This window comes from Halichoerus grypus, chromosome 2 (genome assembly GCF_964656455.1).
Source record: "Halichoerus grypus chromosome 2, mHalGry1.hap1.1, whole genome shotgun sequence".
Classification (NCBI taxonomy): Eukaryota; Metazoa; Chordata; class Mammalia; order Carnivora; family Phocidae; genus Halichoerus; species Halichoerus grypus.
Window position 1 is genome coordinate 167,297,938 of NC_135713.1, and position 16,950 is coordinate 167,314,887.

General features: G+C 53.2%; 3 protein-coding genes and 3 non-coding genes across 11 annotated transcripts; 2 read left to right on the top strand and 4 right to left on the bottom strand.

Annotated features, from left to right (window-relative positions):
- The first annotated feature begins 1,028 nt into the window (after positions 1 to 1,028).
- TLCD1 (TLC domain containing 1) lies at positions 1,029 to 2,867 on the top strand. Its single transcript, XM_036122054.2, has 4 exons — positions 1,029 to 1,393; positions 1,720 to 1,802; positions 1,889 to 1,971; positions 2,363 to 2,867. The coding sequence occupies exons 1-4, from the start codon at positions 1,200 to 1,202 to the stop codon at positions 2,744 to 2,746; spliced, it is 744 nt and encodes a 247-aa protein (XP_035977947.1). The 5' UTR covers positions 1,029 to 1,199; the 3' UTR covers positions 2,747 to 2,867.
- Positions 2,868 to 3,297: 430 nt separating this feature from the next.
- Positions 3,298 to 7,672, bottom strand: RPL23A (ribosomal protein L23a). The gene is made up of 5 exons (XM_036122060.2): positions 7,553 to 7,672; positions 6,553 to 6,736; positions 4,119 to 4,295; positions 3,573 to 3,642; positions 3,298 to 3,361 (listed from the first exon to the last, which is right to left on the bottom strand). Exons 1-5 carry the CDS (start codon positions 7,575 to 7,577, stop codon positions 3,347 to 3,349), a joined length of 471 nt encoding a protein of 156 aa, XP_035977953.1. The 5' UTR covers positions 7,578 to 7,672; the 3' UTR covers positions 3,298 to 3,346.
- Positions 3,716 to 3,780, bottom strand: LOC118554517 (small nucleolar RNA SNORD42). The gene has a single exon (XR_004926510.1). It is a non-coding gene; the product is annotated as a small nucleolar RNA SNORD42 (small nucleolar RNA).
- On the bottom strand, positions 4,381 to 4,452 carry LOC118554513 (small nucleolar RNA Z17). Its single transcript, XR_004926507.1, has one exon. It is a non-coding gene; the product is annotated as a small nucleolar RNA Z17 (small nucleolar RNA).
- On the bottom strand, positions 6,825 to 6,888 carry LOC118554516 (small nucleolar RNA SNORD42). The gene has a single exon (XR_004926509.1). It is a non-coding gene; the product is annotated as a small nucleolar RNA SNORD42 (small nucleolar RNA).
- A 1,313-nt stretch (positions 7,673 to 8,985) lies between the features above and the next one.
- RAB34 (RAB34, member RAS oncogene family) lies at positions 8,986 to 13,444 on the top strand. Of its 6 annotated transcripts, XM_036122053.2 has the most exons (11): positions 8,986 to 9,389; positions 10,191 to 10,272; positions 10,479 to 10,570; positions 11,646 to 11,711; positions 11,814 to 11,915; positions 12,022 to 12,086; positions 12,197 to 12,248; positions 12,440 to 12,521; positions 12,610 to 12,700; positions 12,833 to 12,940; positions 13,022 to 13,444. In XM_036122053.2, exons 1-11 carry the CDS (start codon positions 9,247 to 9,249, stop codon positions 13,087 to 13,089), a joined length of 951 nt encoding a protein of 316 aa, XP_035977946.1. In that variant the 5' UTR covers positions 8,986 to 9,246; the 3' UTR covers positions 13,090 to 13,444. The 6 variants fall into 6 exon arrangements, 4 of the variants coding, with proteins under 4 accessions (XP_035977946.1, XP_035977943.1, XP_077924256.1 ...); XM_036122050.2 differs by lacking the exon at positions 8,986 to 9,389 and having other exon boundaries at positions 10,080 to 10,272; XM_078068130.1 differs by lacking the exon at positions 8,986 to 9,389 and having other exon boundaries at positions 10,080 to 10,272; positions 12,610 to 12,940.
- The last annotated feature ends 3,506 nt before the right edge of the window (positions 13,445 to 16,950 follow it).

Here is a 16,950-nt window from a genome sequence, read left to right on the forward strand (position 1 = left end):
GTGCTCTCACCTGGAAACCAATCGGGCCGTGGTTGACCCAGGAGCCCCACAGGGGTTAATATGTAACCTTGGAACCATCAAGGGAGGCAAATACCCAAACCTCTTGGTCCCTCTAGCTTTCCCTCCCTCTCGCAGCATCTTTTCCCTAGCCCCGCCTCCCCCCTCCCCCCACTACCATCCTCTCTTCTACCACCACCCCCAGCCTCGGGTCCTCAGCCTTTTCCCCTTTCGCACCTCGCGTGTTAGGAGGCGGGAGGGGATCCCGCGCCAAGATGGGGATAGGCTGACACCTAGTGACCACGAGCTGCAACTACTCCAGGCCACTGTCCTGAAGAGTAAGGGTCACCCCAGCAGCCCGGGCAAATCCGCGGTCTTCCTCCTGCCAGCCTCCAGGGAGCCAGGAGAAGAGCTGGGACTGTCTGAGGGAGTACTGTGACAGCCGCTCGGCCCCAGCAGCCCAAGAGCGGGCTGGGAAGAAGGGTGATGGATTAGTCGACCCTTTCTAGGCACCGAGTCGATGCGGGGCGCCGTAGAAGCTGATAAACATGTCCGTCTCTGGCCTGAAGAAGCTAGAGATCCAGTGAAAGAACAGGGTATGGGCGGAGACCATTATCGAGGCGGGGCTCGGACCCCTCCCCAGGATCAGGGCTTAAAGGACGCGGGTGTGCGACGGGCCCCGCCCCGCTCTGCCCAGAAAGGAGTTGAGGGCGGAGAGAGAGGTCTCTCAGTACCCGCCCAGGCGGGGGAGCCGGTAGCCCCGGGGAAAGAGGGGACGCAGGTTAATGAGGCCAAGCGAGCGAGGCAGGACTCCGTCGGCAGTCGGGAGGCGCCAGCGAGGGGTGCCGCGGCGTCGGCGCCCCCCAGGAGAGCCCCTTTTCGCCCGAAGTCCGCGGGAGCCAGGCGGGGCCCGGAGGCCCCCGGGAAATGGGGCTCTGGCCCTCGGTGCCGCGGAGGCGCCGGAGGGACTGGGGCAGGCGGCAGGGGCGGGGCGGGGCGGGAGCGGCTGGGGGCGGGGGCAGAGGCCCGCGGGGAGGAGCCGGGAGGAGTGCAGGGGCCTAGAGGGCAACGCGAAAACTGTGTGAGGCTGGCGGCCGGCGGGGAGGCGGCGGGTGTGGACTGGCCGGAGAAGAGCCCCGTTCCCGGAGCAGTCCGACGAGGCGGCTTACGGGGCAGACAGACAGACTGCAGGGAGGGCCAGCATGCCCCCACTGCTGCACCCCGCCCTGCCGCTGCTCCTGGGCGCCACGCTGACCTTCCGGGCGCTCCGGCGCGCGCTCAGCCGCCTGCCCCTGCCCGCGCACGTGCGCGCCGACCCCCTGCGCACCTGGCGCTGGCACAACCTGCTCGTCTCCTTCGCGCACTCCATTGTGTCCGGGGTCTGGGCGCTGCTGTGGTGAGTGAGGGACTGGGGGAGTGAAGGTGGGTGGCTGGGGGATCCCACGTTTCTCTCCGCATCACTCTCTGGCATGCTCAGGCCTTGCAGTCTCACCTGATTCCCTGTTTGGAAAGCTCTCCAACTAGGAGCGGCAGAGGTCCCAGGGGAGGGGGGAAAGCTCATCTCGGAACCGGGAGACACCTGGGTTTCAGCCAAGCCTCTCCTCACTTCGCACAAAGCCAATAGCGCGAGCCCAGATTCCCCGGGGACTGGGAGGGGTCATAGGGGAGTAGAGGGTCCTTGGGGATGCGGAGATGTTGAGAGACTGCCTTCTTCCCTCCCAGTCTATGGCAGACCCCCGAGATGCTGGTGGAGATTGAGACGGCATGGTCGCTTTCTGGCTATCTGCTCGCTTGCTTCTCCGCAGGTAGGTCTTGCCCAGAAAATAAGTAGGTGCGGGAACAGGGAGCTTTTTGTTCAGTTCCTTTGACCTTTTCCCATCCCCCCCGCTAGGGTATTTCATCCACGACACGGTGGACATCGTGGTTAGTCGTCAGACACGAGCTTCTTGGGAATACCTCGTTCATCACCTCATGGTAAATGAGAAGCAGGGGATGTGGTGTAGGCCTGGTGCTAGCAACCTGGTCTCAGCCCTTTCTGAACCTGGGAGGTAAAGACCATCTTTCTTAACCCCATTTCCAACCCGTGTCCTACATCTCATGCCAGGACACTGAAGGTTGGCAGTTTCTGTGCCCTTGGTGAGTTAATTTTTGAGGCCAGCAATCCATGGCCTTACCTATTACCTCCTTGAACAGACTGGAAACCCCACCCAGAGCCAGAATCAAAATGTAATCATGCTGAATCCACCTTAAGCTATAATCCAGAAGGAAGCCAGTAAGGATGGATTTCCCAGCCGTCATTCCCACCAGCTTTCAGGAAAGCCATGGCATCTGGGTTCCCTAACACGTTATCTCCCTTGCCTTCTAGGCCCTGGGTGCCTTCTTTTCAGGCATCTTTTTGAACAGTTTTGTCGGCGGGGGAGTCCTAACGTTGCTGGTAGAGGTCAGCAACATCTTCCTCACCATCCGCATGATGATGAAGATAAACAATGCCCAGCACCTCCTCCTGTACCGGGTCAACAAGTATGTCAACTTGGTCATGTACTTTGTCTTCCGCCTGGCCCCTCAGGCCTACCTCACCCACTTCTTCCTGCGTTATTTGGGCCAGAGGACCCTGGGCACCTTTCTGCTGGGTAACCTGCTCATGCTGGACATCATGATCCTCATCTACTTTTCTCGCCTTCTCCGCTCAGACTTCTGCCCTGAGCGCGTCCCCAGCCAGCAACACAAAGACAAGTTTTTGACAGAGTGAGAGGCCCAGAGCCTGCAACTTGTGGCCAGAAGAGCAAACACAGCCAAGAACAGCCTCACGCATACGAGCCTCAGGCCTGGGGCATCCTCTGCACCTACTATTGAAAATGCTAATGAAAGCACTCCTCTGAAGTCCTTGTCCTTTCTTGGGCAAGGGGTGAGGGAAGCAGACCAACCGGTTGGACATGGTAGTTGGGTGTGGGGACAGGTGCTACGAAAGCCAGCCAGTCCACACTGCCCTGAAGTGGATGCTAATGAGAACTTTGTGTACTGGTTTCCTACAAAGCCCCTTCCAGATAAAAGGAGGGATTCTTGTTTGTTCTCTTACCCCCATGATGGTGGCAAATTGTAGTTGTCCTAGGACGACGAACTCCAATCTGGTAACAAATACCTGAGCTCCCACTGCCAGGATTAACAAGCATGGGGAAGTAATAATGCAGAGTGTTCCAACAGGGTAAGTAGACCAAAGTCTTGCCCAGCCCCTGTTAACTTAAGTGTGTGTATACCATAGTATGGCCTCCCCCAAAGCCCAACCAGAAATCAATGAAGAAACACAAATGGTGAAAAAATTTATATTTAGATTTAGCCAGCTGGACTCAGTTTAGATGATTCCAATCTGAAAAACAAAAGGGGAGCTTTGTTACTGGGAGCTGAAATGTGAAGATTAAGCTGGAATGTCATGGTTAAAAAGCAAAATGAGACGAGGGTAGAGCCTATTAAGGATAGGGGTGCAGTGAGTTCATCAGCAAAGGTCAGGTTTTGGTCACTAGAAGACACATCACTTGGACCCAGGTGGTAGAGATGAGTTCATAGCAAAGGAAACTTACTTTGTTGGCAACATCCAAAGCATCATAGTCAGGAGCCAGTCGAACATATGCCTTCTTCTCTCCATCAGGCCTAGGATAAAGAAGTCTTCATTCCTCCTACCCTCACTGCCCCCAAGCCCTCCCTTTTCCCCCTAGTCTTTCTGGCACATCAGTGGTTCCTTTGTTCATGTCATTCTTTCCCAAATAGTGACTTTTCCATCATTTGCACAGGAGACTAGGGATGCCATCAAACCACATATGAAGCCAACTCCCCTTTGTGGGGAACACCACAGAACATTTTAAGGCATAAGTCCAGGTAATCTGACATAACTGTGTCTTACTCTAAGGCCCGCCTGTCTAGAGGTGTACGGAATCAAGAAAATGAACACCAATACCATACATCAAGTCCTAGAGGCAGGAGGGCTAATGTGTCCTCAAAAGGCTGTTTATTAGATACAAAGGACTAGAATTACAGCAGAAGCTGTTCATTTCTTAAGGCTCACACCCTGTGAAACCTACTTCTGACTCCATGCAGGTTTGCTGGCTCCTGACCGAGGCCCTACTCACCTGATCAAGGTGTTGACCTTGGCCACGTCAATGTCATAGAGCTTCTTCACAGCCTGTTTGATCTGGTGCTTATTGGCCTTGACATCCACAATGAACACAAGCGTGTTGTTGTCTTCTATTTTCTTCATGGCTGACTCAGTAGTCAGGGGGAACTTGATGATGGCATAGTGATCAAGCCTGGGGAAGAGGCAAAATGGTATCGCCTGGGTTCGATAAAAGAAAGGATAGGCCCCCTTTTAGAGCCCAAAGCCAAAAGAGCCCAGGTGCATCAGACCATGAAGTAGAAATCATTTTTGTCAGACTTTGGTCGCTAAACAGTGTCATCATCTGCACCTTAAACTTAGGGACCTAGGAGCAGAAACCTGTGCACTTTCTTCCCCTTGAAGGGCTTTGTCTTTTAAAAAATTTTATTTATTAGAGAGAGCACACAAGCGCACGCACAAGAGCAACGTTGGGGTAAAAGGGAGAAGCGGACTCCCCGCTGAGCAGGGAACCTGCTGTGGGGCTCCATCCCAGGTCTCTGGGATCATGACCTGAGCCAAACAGACTGAAGTACTTGCATCGTACAAAGTCATTTAAAGATCATCTCTGAGTTCCAAACCCCCTTCATTCTTTGACTTCAACATTTTTTTAAAAAAAGATTTATTTGGGGCGCCTGGGTGGCTCAGTCATTAAGCGTCTGCCTTCGGCTCAGGTCATGATCCTGGGGTCCTGGGATCGAGCCCCGCATCGGGCTTCCTGCTGGGCGGGAGGCCTGCTTCTCCCTCTCCCACTCCCCCTGCTGTGTTCCCTCTCTCGCTGTCTCTGTCAAATAAATAAATAAAATCTTTAAAAAAAAAAAAAAAAAAGATTTATTTGACAAAGAGACAGCAAGAGAGGGAACACATGCAGGGGGAGTGGGAAAGGGAGAAGCAGGCTTCCTGCTGTGCAGGGAGCCCGATCCCGAGCCGAAGACAGACGCTTAACGACTGAGCCACCCAGGCACCCCAATATTTTTAAAGATTTATTTGTCAGAAAAAGAGAGAGCACAAGCAAGGGGAGCTGCAGGCAGAGGGAGAAGCAGGCTCCCTGTCGAGCAAGGAGCCTGATGTGGGACTTGATCCCAGAACCCTGGGATCAAGACCTAACCGACTGAGCCACCCAGGCGTCCCTTGACTTCAACATTTTGAAGGGCAAACTTCTGGAAGAAATTTGAGACTTCAGAGGTTAAACAACTTACTTCAAAAGCATAAAGCTAGACTACAGAATCTTAAAACCCAGGGTAGAGTTCCAAAGAATGCTGGGGCTTCACTGTGAGATTTCATAGACATTTCTGCCCCCACTGGTTGCTGAAAACTGGTTTTGAGGGCCACTGATTGAGAGCAATTTTTGTTTACAGTTCAAGTTAAACTTACAGCGGCTTGACCACACCTACACCACGCAGCTTTCCCCCTGAAATTTAGAAAAACAAGTCTCTGTTCACGTGGACGCTACGTGCCTATCTTAAAGCTAGACATCAGGTCTCAACCTCTCCTGACACTAAATCCCAGGTCCAAATGGGGGTCAAAAGTGGTTTCCTCCCTGGACACGTCCCACTCTCCTTGTCTTTTTCTTAAGAAGCAGTGGGAAGTGGCAGTTACTACTATTGCTCTGATCTGTGGCCCCCCTTAAGTCGGTTTTATTACTACTAGTGTGGCACCAAAACACTCAAGACCCTAAACCTTTTGCCCATTTCCCATTTCTTTGAGTGTAAAGACTTGAGAGTAAACAAAAAGAACCTTTTAGGGCGCCTGGGTGGCTCAGTTGGTTGGGCGACTGCCTTCGGCTCGGGTCATGGTCCTGGAGTCCCGGGATCGAGTCCCGCATCGGGCTCCCTGCTTGGCGGGGAGTCTGCTTCTCCCTCTGACCCTCCTCCTTCTCATGCTCTGTGTCTCTCATTCTCTCTCTCTCTCAAATAAATAAATAAAATCTTTAAAAAAAAAATATTAAAAAAAAAAAAAAAAAAAGAACCTTTTATACACTGTTGCAGGCCTTCTCTGTCCAATACATATTAATAAGTGTCCTTATCAATCTAGAATCATCCCACACTGTCGCCCTCAAGGACTATTCCCTACACCAATAGATGCAATGAATAACTAAACCTGGAACTCCAAAACAACAAAAAACCAAACATTTAAACAAAGTACTACTTTACAACTCCAAGAAAGCAGAATTTAAAACCCTGACCATATATGAAGCAATTAACCTAACAAATAGTCACTGAGCTGTTTTAAACAATTCCTGCCAATGTTGTAAAAACATCTCCTCTTGTTCTTAAATAGGGCATTAACAATCTGTTTCACACTCCCCTTAGAGACGCACACTAGGTACCAACATGTATTTGAGAAATCATGCTGTAGGTCTGGTAAATTTCCAAATTACCCAACATCTTTTCATGGGAAAGGACAGTACTGACTTGTTTCTCCTGGGGGCGCTCTTTCGAGGATATTTGGGCTGCCTCCGCAGACGCAGTGTCTTGGGTCGTCGGAATGTAGGTGACGTGCGGATCTTCTTTTTTTTGTGACTGTGGACGCCTTTCAGCACCGCTTTCTTGGCCTTCAAAGCCTTTGCTTTGGCTTCGGCTTTGGGAGGGGCAGGGGCTGAGAGAAAGAAAGAAAATGAGGGCACGGGACTCAGAAACCAATCACTTCCGTCCTCAAAACCCCTAACGGGCGCTCCACCCCACACGTGCATCAGTGGTTCCTTTGAAGACATCACAAGTCTCAGGTTAAAATTTTTCCATCATATGCACGATACCGGGGCGAACTCAAAGAGTAACTTCAGGAATACGACGAAGAAAAAAAGGAACTAGCAATGATGTAACGCTTGATTCTTGACAAGATGTGTGCTAGTGGTTTTAGCTACCTATATAGCTCTAACACGAGAAAAAAAAAAGAAACTAAGCTGAGGACTATAATTTTTTTTTTTTAAAGGCTTCTTATTTTTTATTAGAAGGAGAGTACAAACGGGGGAGCGGCACGCAGAGGGAGAGGGAGAAGCAGGCTCCCCACCGAGCAAGGAGCCCAATGCGGGGCTCGATCCCAGGATCCCGGGATCATAACCTGAGCCGAAGGCAGACGCTTAACCGTCTGAGCCACCCAGGCGCCGTGAGGACTATAATTCTTTACAGGTCTGGAGACATGGAGCTCGGGCCTGTGGATGCGTGTAGTTCCCCAAAGCCAACAGTCTGGCGGCCCCCGACAGGTGGTGCCGGCCGGGCTTGCCTCCCCAAACCTCCTCATAGGAGCCGAGCCCATGCGGCCGGGCCCACGCGCATCGCAGCGTGCCGGAATGCGAGAAACAGCTCCGGAGTAGACACCCCAAGGCTTAGCCCAGCCGCTCTCCTCCCAGTTCGTTCACTCCAAGGGGATCCCACGCCAGCTAGCTGTGGTACTCTCCCCAACCCCAGCACAAACCTTCCTTCTTAGCCTTCGGCGCCATCTTCGTAAAAGGGATTTCCAAGGCTCGTTTCCAGGGGCTTATAGAGCAGAGTCTCACTGAAGACTCGCGATGTTTTTTATTTAAAGCTGATTGGATATCCTGTAGCGCGGCGCCCTCTGGGAATGGTAGTTAGGTTTTATTTCCTCGCGAGAGTGATTAAGCATGCTCCACCTCTCCCCTCAAAAGAATCTAAAGCTTCTTGGGGGTTGTAGTTTTTTTTGAGACACGTGTTTATTTGCTGCGGCTGGTGGATGTGGACGGTGTAGCTAGCTGCCGCTGGCATCTAGTCCTGAGCCCTTCCCATCTTGAGGAAAGAGTATTGCAGTTCCAGGAGACAGTAACACTGAAAACTGGACTGAGTATAATTAGGTTGACGCAGGGAGAGTGAAGCAAAGCTCTAGAATGTTAGAGCAGAAATTGTCTGGTCCAGGGGCGCCTGGGTGGCTCAGTCAGTTAAGCGGCTATCTTCGGCTCAGGTCATGATTTCCGAGTTCTTGGATCGAGCCCTGCATCGGGCTCCCTCCTCAGCGGGGAGGCTGCTTTTCCCTCTTGCTCTGCCCCTCCCCCCACTTATGCTCGCTCGCTCTCTCAAAAAGAAAAAAAGAAAGAAAGAAAAGAAAGAAAGAACTTTAGGAAATTATCTGGTCCAAGTCCCTCTAACAACTTCCGTGGAAATTTAGTCCAGAGTGGGGATGTGGCTTATCAATAACACAGGAATCTGGTGGCAGAAAAAGTCGAGTCAGGCAGAGGGGAGGAGAAAAGTATCGTAGAAGGTGGTCACATCTACCCCTCTTTACCTGTGACTGTCAGATTTCGTGCGTTTTCCCGATAATACTCTTGAAACGACCAATAGTCCAAACACCCGGGGTACAAATTTCTCTAGGGCTCACTAGTTCTTGTGAATAATTTCATTCACAGTCCCCTCCCTTTCCCCCCCCCCAAAGATTTTATTTATTTATTTATTCATGAGAGACAGAAAGAGAGAGGCAGAGGGAGAAGCAGGCTCCCAAGGAGCAGGGAGCCCGATGCAGGACTCGATCCCAGGACCCTGGGATCATGACCTGAGCTGAAGGCAGACGCTTAACCATCTGAGCCACCCAGGTGCCCCACAGTCCCCTCCCTTTAAGTAGTCTTCCCTTCCCTGCTCCAGTCCATGTTTGCATCCTCGAATTCGGTTCCAGACACAGAACAAGTAAAGCTTAGGTTTGCTTCTCTGAAGGTCTGTGTCTATCCCACCTCCACCCTACACTTTCTATCTTCCTCCTCCCCTCTTTCGAACCAGATCTCCCCTTTGATGGTGAGAATTATTGTGTGCTACAGTGCTCTCCTATCCTGCAGAACTGCAAAATGGAAAAGTTGTCCTTGGGGGTAAGATTCCAATGGGATCAGACAGAACGCTGGTACCAGAGCGGAGTCCCCTAGTCCCAGAGCCGTGACCTACCTAAAGGGCGAAGTTTCAGGTCCACCTAGCCCTTCTTTAGACTCCATTGAGGGAGGCAGGTTCGTCTTCAGCCTCCCACCCCTCAGCCTACACGGGAGCCTTGAAGGAAGACACCCCAGACTGGACGTCTCTTTCCTCGGTGGGCATCCCATTCCGACCCTGGCATCCCCTGTCGGCTTCCCCCACCCCACCCCATCCCGGGCAGAAGGGCGAGCGGGGGCAGACTCTATGAGTCACGTTCTGGGTCTGGAGTTGAGGAGGGAAGCGCCGCCTCTCCTTGGGCCCCTTCTCTCCTCCTTTCCCCTCCCCGCCGGTTCCTGGCCCAGCCAGATACTGCGCAGCAATCACCGATTCTCCATCACCAATTTGACTGGGTAAGGGTCCCCTTGGAGCCGGAGGCCGGCCCAGAGGCGCAGGGGAGAGCGACCTGGGGGACTTCGATCTGGGCGGGTTCCAGCCTGGGTGGAGGCGGTCCTGGTGCCCGTGAGGCATCTGGCAGGGTACCCAGAGCTGGGGCAGCGCAGTAGGGAGGAGAGGAGGGGGAGGCTGGGACAGGCTGCGAGGCCCGGAGCTGCCGGGAGAGGGGCAGGGGGCGGCCCTTCTCCAGGAATTTCCGGGGATCATGTTACAGCGCTTGCGAAGGGAGAGCGGAGTGGGACGCCGGGCCCTGCAGCGGACTGGGCCCCTGGCCCCCTCCTCCAGCAGGCCGCGGGCCTTGCAGCGCCATCCCTGCCCACACTGACCCCGTGCGGCGGGGCCGCTCCGCGCCCCCGGGCGGCTCTGTTATGGTAGGACCGCCTCAACCCCGAGCTGTCGTCGGGTCACCGCGGCCCCGAGTCATTGTAGGAACTATCCGGCCCCGAGTTATTGTGGGGTCTGCGCGGGCCCGGGCCCCCCCGGACGGGACTCCCCGCCCCCATTTGGAGGCGGAGGAGTCTCCCCGCCCCCGAGTCGTCGTCGGGACGACTCGGGCCCGGGTGATTGTGGGTTCGCCCCGGCCCCGGATGATCGTCTCATCCCCGTGGCCTGCTGTGGTCGTAGCGTCCCCGAGGCCGCGGGCTCCCGTAGGCTCCCCGTGGCCCAGAGTTATAGTCGGGACACCCCGGTCGCGGGTGATTGTCGGGTCTCCACGGGCCCGGGTCGCTGGGGCGGATCGGGCCCCCGCGCCTTCTCGGGGCTCCCCGCAAGGCCGCAGGCGAGATGAACATTCTGGCGCCGGTGCGGAGGGACCGCGTCCTGGCGGAGCTGCCCCAGGTAGGCGCCAGGGCCACGTCGGGCTTCTGGCTGCGGTGGGGTGTGGGCGGGGAGGAGGCGGCACCAGATCAGTTAGAGGCTTGGGCCCAACGCTGCCGCCCAGCTAGGTCTGCTGCTTCTGGGTGGTCCCCTACCCCCGCCCAGGGCAGCTTGGCTGCGGGACGTGGGCCAGGAGTGGGTGAGTCCCATTCTCTTCTATCCCTCAGTGCCTGAGGAAGGAGGCCGCTTTGCACGTGCACAAAGACTTCCACCCCCGCGTCACCTGCGCCTGCCAGGAGCACCGGACAGGCACCGTGGGGTGAGCTAGACATCCTTAACAAAGAAAGGAAGTCTCAATCAAAGCTAGGGTATACACGCACCCCCTGGGGCTTCATTTCAGCCTCTACCAGTTATATGGTAATTCCCCCATTTTTACACCCATGTGTTCTCCCTTTTCTTCCCAGCAAGGTTGTGATGAGTCCTATGAAATGGGGTGGGGTAGAGAGACGGCAGTTCACTTCCTGACACAAAGAGGGTACCCAACAGGAGAGGGTGGTCACCAGCTCACCTTCCCACATACCACCCATTTGAGCCCCAGGGCAGGGAGCTGTGCCTGTAGGGATGTGTCCCATTATGGGTGAAAGAAGGTAATACTGATAACATTGGCGTGCCATTAACAGAGCGTTTACTGTGTGCCAGGCAGTGTGTTGGTTACTATTATTGTCTTTTATTAAATGGAAAACACCATCACTTTTAAGATGTATCCTGATTTCAGAGATGTTTAAAATTTGTGTGGGGGGAGTGAAGGGGGGATACCTTTATCTCAGAATATAGGACATTTATCTCATTTTAACCTTCACAACAGGGGCGCCTGGGTGGCTCAGTCGTTAAGTGTCTGCCTTCGGCTCAGGTCATGATCTCAGGGTCCTGGGATAGAGCCCCGCATCGGGCTCCCTGCTCTGTGGAAAGCCTGCTTCTCCCTCTCCCACTCCCCATGCTTGTGTTCCGTCTCTCACTGTGTCTCTGTCAAATAAATAAATAAAATCTTAAAAAAAAAAAAAAAAAAAAACCTTCACAACAACCCAATAGAGTATATACTAAATCTCCACTTAACAAATGTTGAAACTGAGGCTCAGAGAGGCTAAGTAACTTGTTGTAAGTCACACAGCTAGTAGATGTAAGAACTGGGATTCAAATTCCTGTCTCTCTGATGTTGAACCACAAAAGACTCCTCTGGAAGCATATGTGTCCAGGCAAGCTGCCTGGGAGGCCTCGTGTCTATGGTAACCTCAGCCTTGGTGCAGCTAACTTTATAGACTTAGTAGGGAACATTGAGACTCCCTAGGTTGCAAGAGCTAGTGCTCACGCCTCCTGCCCCCTTTTGTGTCCTACAGATTTAAGATCTCCAAAGTCATTGTGGTGGGGGATCTGTCAGTGGGGAAGACTTGTCTCATTAATAGGTAAGAAGGTGCTCTAGTTGAGCTGGATTGGGCCAGGAAGGGTTTGGCCAGACCTAGCCAGGTGGGCTGGGCTCAGGGCCAGAGCATCTGGTGCTCCCTCAGGTTCTGCAAAGATACTTTTGATAAGAATTACAAGGCTACCATTGGAGTGGACTTTGAGATGGAACGATTTGAGGTGTTGGGCGTCCCCTTCAGTCTGCAGCTGTGAGTGCCTCCTCCACACCTCCCAGCCATTCCTTCCCCCAGCACCTGAACCCCACCTCACGCCCCCCTCCCACATACCTGTGTTGTACCCCCTCCTTCCTCCCAGCTGGGATACCGCTGGACAGGAGAGGTTCAAGTGCATTGCATCAACCTATTACCGAGGAGCTCAAGGTAAGGGCCTCAGTGAAGTGGGGCAGGCGGGTGTTCCTGGTCTCTAATCTAGGGCTGGGGGGATTTGGGAAATGAGCTGGTAATGTCAGTTGTCTCTGCCCCTTTTCCAGCCATCATCATTGTCTTCAACCTGAATGATGTGGCCTCCTTGGAACATACCAAGTATGTGGGGATGCTGAGCTACGATGGGGGCTCTGGGAAGAGAGGGTTCAGAAAAGAGAGGTGGTCAGGAGCATTAGTAGGGAAGGAAAAGAATGCATCGAGGACCAGAGAGAGTGTGATGGGCATATGAGTGCCACCGGGAGGAGCCTCTCCAAGTTTACTCATCCTTGATTGTCTACCCTCTGTGGCAGACAATGGCTCGCTGATGCACTCAAGGAGAATGACCCGTCCAGTGTGCTTCTCTTCCTTGTGGGTTCCAAGAAGGACTTGAGTGTGAGTGTGTCAGTAGGGGAGGGGCGGCTTCCAGCCCGGTCAGGGGACCCCACCCCCCCCTTGCCATCTGACTCTGACCTTCCCTCAGACTCCTGCTCAGTATGTGCTGATGGAGAAAGATGCACTCAAGGTGGCCCAAGAGATGAAGGCTGAGTATTGGGCGGTCTCTTCTCTCACTGGTGAGTCAGAGGCTTCAGGTCTTCTGCTGTGGTGTTCCTGTCCACCTGGCCTCTCATTCCTGCCCTTTCAGCTGTGCCCAGTGACTCGAGGCCTGGAACGGCCCCTGAGCACCCATCTGCCCCATGCGTCAGGTGAAAATGTCCGGGAATTCTTCTTCCGTGTGGCGGCGCTGACCTTTGAAGCCAACGTGCTGGCTGAGCTGGAGAAATCGGGGGCCCGGCGCATTGGGGATGTTGTCCGTGAGTGTTTGCCTGGATGGGGTGGCAGAGAGCGCGGGGAACCCCTGATCCCTGCTTCATATATTTCCCGGCCTTCTTCAGGCATCCATAGTGAGGACAGCAACCTCTACCTAACTGCCAGCAAGAAGAAGCCCACGTGTTGCCCGTGAGCGGTAAGGGGACTGTCCAGAGCCTGCCCAGCCCTGGTACACTGTGCCACCTTGACTGCCCTAGAGCTCGACCCTGGACATTTGCACTGATTGTTTTTCCAGACCAAAGAGCTGCCCCTTGGTGGCAGTACCCCTGGAGGGGTAGCGGGGACCATGCTAGTCGCTCCCTGCCCCGGGCACCGTGCCAAAGACTAGATGTTTCCCCCCTCCTTTGGGGGACTCTCCAGGGTGCCCAGCAGTGGGGAGGTAATCCCTGCTGCTTTTGCTTAGCCTGCTGGGCCCTTTTGAGTATGAGGATGCTTAATGATCCCAGCCTCACACTGTGCCTTATGTATTAAAATCTCTGTTATTAGCAGTTTGGGGACTGGAGTCCTTTGTTGGGGATGAGGGATGCGGAATGGGCAGGGCTGGATGGCTGTCTTGGGACTGGAGCTTCCTGCTGGATTCTGGCCATCCCTGGCCCCTGGGCAGGATCTAGACAGGCTGGGAGCTCAGGAACCACATTTTGGAGGGCTGTACTGGACTCTAAGTGGTTGGCTTTCAGAGCTCTTTCCTTTGGTTCCTCATCCCCAACTGTGTCCCCCCTACTTGGTGCTTATTCCCAAATTTCTACCACTGGATAATTGTTTTCTTTTTTTCACCCCCTTCCTGCTTTCCCTTTAAAAAAATACTTCTCCGAGGAGAACACAGTAAGAAGTGATTGAGTTTTGGATGCTCTTTGGATTGATCAGAAGGCCCAGGGCGGGTATGGGTTTGGCTCTTACTCAGAAGATATGTTACCTAGGGACGCCTGGGTGGCTCAGTTGGTTAAGCATCTGCCTTTGGTTCAGGTCATGATCCCAGGGTCCTGGGATCAAGTCCTGCATCGGGCTCCTTCCTTGGTGGGGAGCCTTCTTCTCCCTCTGCCTGCAGCTCCCCCTGCTTGTGCTTGCTTGCTTGCTGTCTCTCCCTCTGACAAATAAATAAATAAAGTCTTAAAAAAAAAAAAAAAAAAGATGTGCTATCTAATATCTAACATTATTAGTGATATAAGCATAAATTTATGAGTAGTGTCTTTTTACATTTTAAAACCTGATTAAATAAAACAAACAAACAGCATAGGGGCACCTGGCTGGCTCACTAGATAGAGCATGTGACTCTTGATCTTACGGTCAAGAGTTCAAACCCCATGTTAGGTAGGCCTAGATCTTACTTTTAAAAAGAAAAAAAGAGGGGCGCCTGGGTGGCTCAGTCGTTAAGCGTCTGCCTTCGGCTCAGGTCATGATCCCAGGGTCCTGGGATCGAGCCCCGCATCGGGCTCCCTGCTCCGCGGGAAGCCTGCTTCTCCCTCTCCCACTCCCCCTGCTTGTGTTCCCTCTCTTGCTGTATCTCTCTCTGTCAAATAAATAAATAAAATCTTTAAAAAAAAAAAAAGAAAAAAAGAAAAAGAAGAGAAAAAACCAGCATACCTTTTTCCCTCTTCAAAAAGAAAAAGACATGCTCTGAGTCAGGAGGTCCCCCATTTGAGTCCTCACTGTTCATCTTCAATCACTTCTCACTGTGTTCTCCTCAGAGAAGTTTTATTTATTTATTTATTTATTTTCAAAGATTTATCCATTTATTATAGAGAGAGAGAGTGAGTGCACATGCACAGGCAGTTAGAGGGGCAGAGGGAGAGGGAGAAGCAGACTCCCCACTGAGCAGGGAGCCCGAGGTGGGGCTCAATTCCAGGACCCTGGGATCATGACTTGAGCTGAAGGCAGACGCTTAACCGACTAAGCTGAAATCAAGGGTCAGATGCTTAACCAAATGAGCCACCCAGGCGCCCCAAAGAGAAGTATTTTTTAAAGCGAAGTCAGGAAGGGGGTGAAAAAAAAGAAAACAGTTATCCAGTGGTAAAAATTTGGGAATAAGCACTAAGTGGGAGGACACAATTGGGGATAAGGAACTAAAGGAAAGAGCTCTCAGACTCCCGGGCAAATAACTTATCCTCTGTGCCTCAGATTCCTCATCTGTAAAATCAGGCTGATAATACTGATGAGGTTTCATGGATGAAATAAGGTAAAACACTAACACACACTGGAAGAGCTCAAAAACCTTAAGTATTGGGGCGCCTGGGTGGCTCAGTCGTTAAGCGTCTGCCTTTGGCTCAGGTCATGGTCCCGGGGTCCTGGGATCGAGCCCCGCATCGGGCTCCCTGCTCAGCGGAGAGCCTGCTTCTCCCTCTCCCACTCCCCCTGCTTGTGTTCCCTCTCTCGCTGTCTCTCTCTCTGTCAAATAAATAGATAAAATCTTTAAAAAAAAAAAAAAACACCTTAACTATTATAACTGATTGGAGGGAAGAGTGGCGAAAAACCTGGCTCCCTGTCGACATCTGACCCAGAGTCAGATTGGCTGGAAGTATCTTAGACATCTGGGCCAACAATGGTGGGACACCTGTGGCCTCAGGTGTCATCCTGAGAGGCCTCTGAGGTGTCATCCTCAGAGGTCATCCTGCCGTGTTACCTCCGGAGGGTCAAGTAGGACACAGACCCGGGCTCCCAGGCCGCAAGTGCTCTGTCCACATGCCTGGTACCATTCTCACCCAGCCACTCTGTCCTGGAAGGGCTGGCTTTTCTGCATACTCCTCTCTCCTGGCTTCAACTTTCCTGCTGTTTCTGGAGTTGTCTGGAGCTAAGGTGAGAAGGGACGCCTGGGTAGTGGCCCTATCTGCTCAGCCTCCTGGGCCTGGAGGAAGGTAAAGGCTGGGACCATGCAGACAGCAGCAGCTGCAGGAGAGGCCCTGGATGACTGGAGAAAACAGTTTAAACATCATCATTTCCCCTTTTTTCCATCTGTTGAAGCATATCCTGGCTTAGGAGCCTGGTGCCAAGAGGATTTGAGGGGAGTGATGTGTGGAGTGTGGGTGGTACGGTTCTAACACTTTTTCACACTCCCTGGGATTGTTTTTTCCATGTCTCTTCCCTCACAGGACTGTGCTCCTCACCCCTCTTCTTCTTGCACAGAGCCTGTAACTCAGTGTGTGTGTGTGTGTGTGTGAGAGAGAGAGAGAGAGAGAGAGAGAGAGAGAGAGAGAGAGAAACCTGCACCACAGAGCTGCTGTGGAATGTTTGTGCTCCACTGGGTGTGGGGATCAGGGGTGTGGTTTGGTTTTCTGGGTGATATCTGTAAGGGGCATGTTCATGTGCATATTGCAGTGGTCCATGTGTGAGATTTTTTTATGTATGCAACGTGTGTGATCGATGCATGTGCAGTGTATATGCTATATTTAAGGGTTTGAAGGGTGTGTGTAGTATGTTACTATGAATGCCGCGGCCCTGCTCCCCGTCACAGGCAAGCCTATGGACACACGTGCGGTTGCGTGAACGAAATAAGATAAAGCACTAACATACATAAGAAGAGCTCAGAAACCTTAATTATTTTAATTACTGGGGGAACAGTAACCGAGACCCTGGCTCTATGTTGCCATCTTTATTGGGCAGTATTGTCTCCGGGACAGGGCGCCTGCGGGGGCTAGGAGGGAACGCGGGGAGGGGGCCTTGGGGGTGGGCGCCACGAGGGGCTGGGAGCCAACACCAAGTCCTCATCTTGAGAACTGGGCCTTGGGCTCCTGTGGAGGGGCCTGAGAGCAGAAGGAGAGAACGCGCGCGAACGCGAGCGAGCCAGAGACGGCCCTGCTCCAGAGCGAGAGAGAGCTCGGAGAAGCCGGGGTGCCTGCGGGGAGGCGGGCGGGGCTCCAGGGCCGCGGCTTGGTTCCGAAGGCTTGGGAGGGGCTGGATTGCGGCGGAAGCTTGCGGTTGAGAGAATGGCTGGGGCGGGGCTAAGAACGGGGGTAGGGGCGGGGCTAAAGTCTGGGGGTAGGACTAAGAGCTGGGAGTAGGT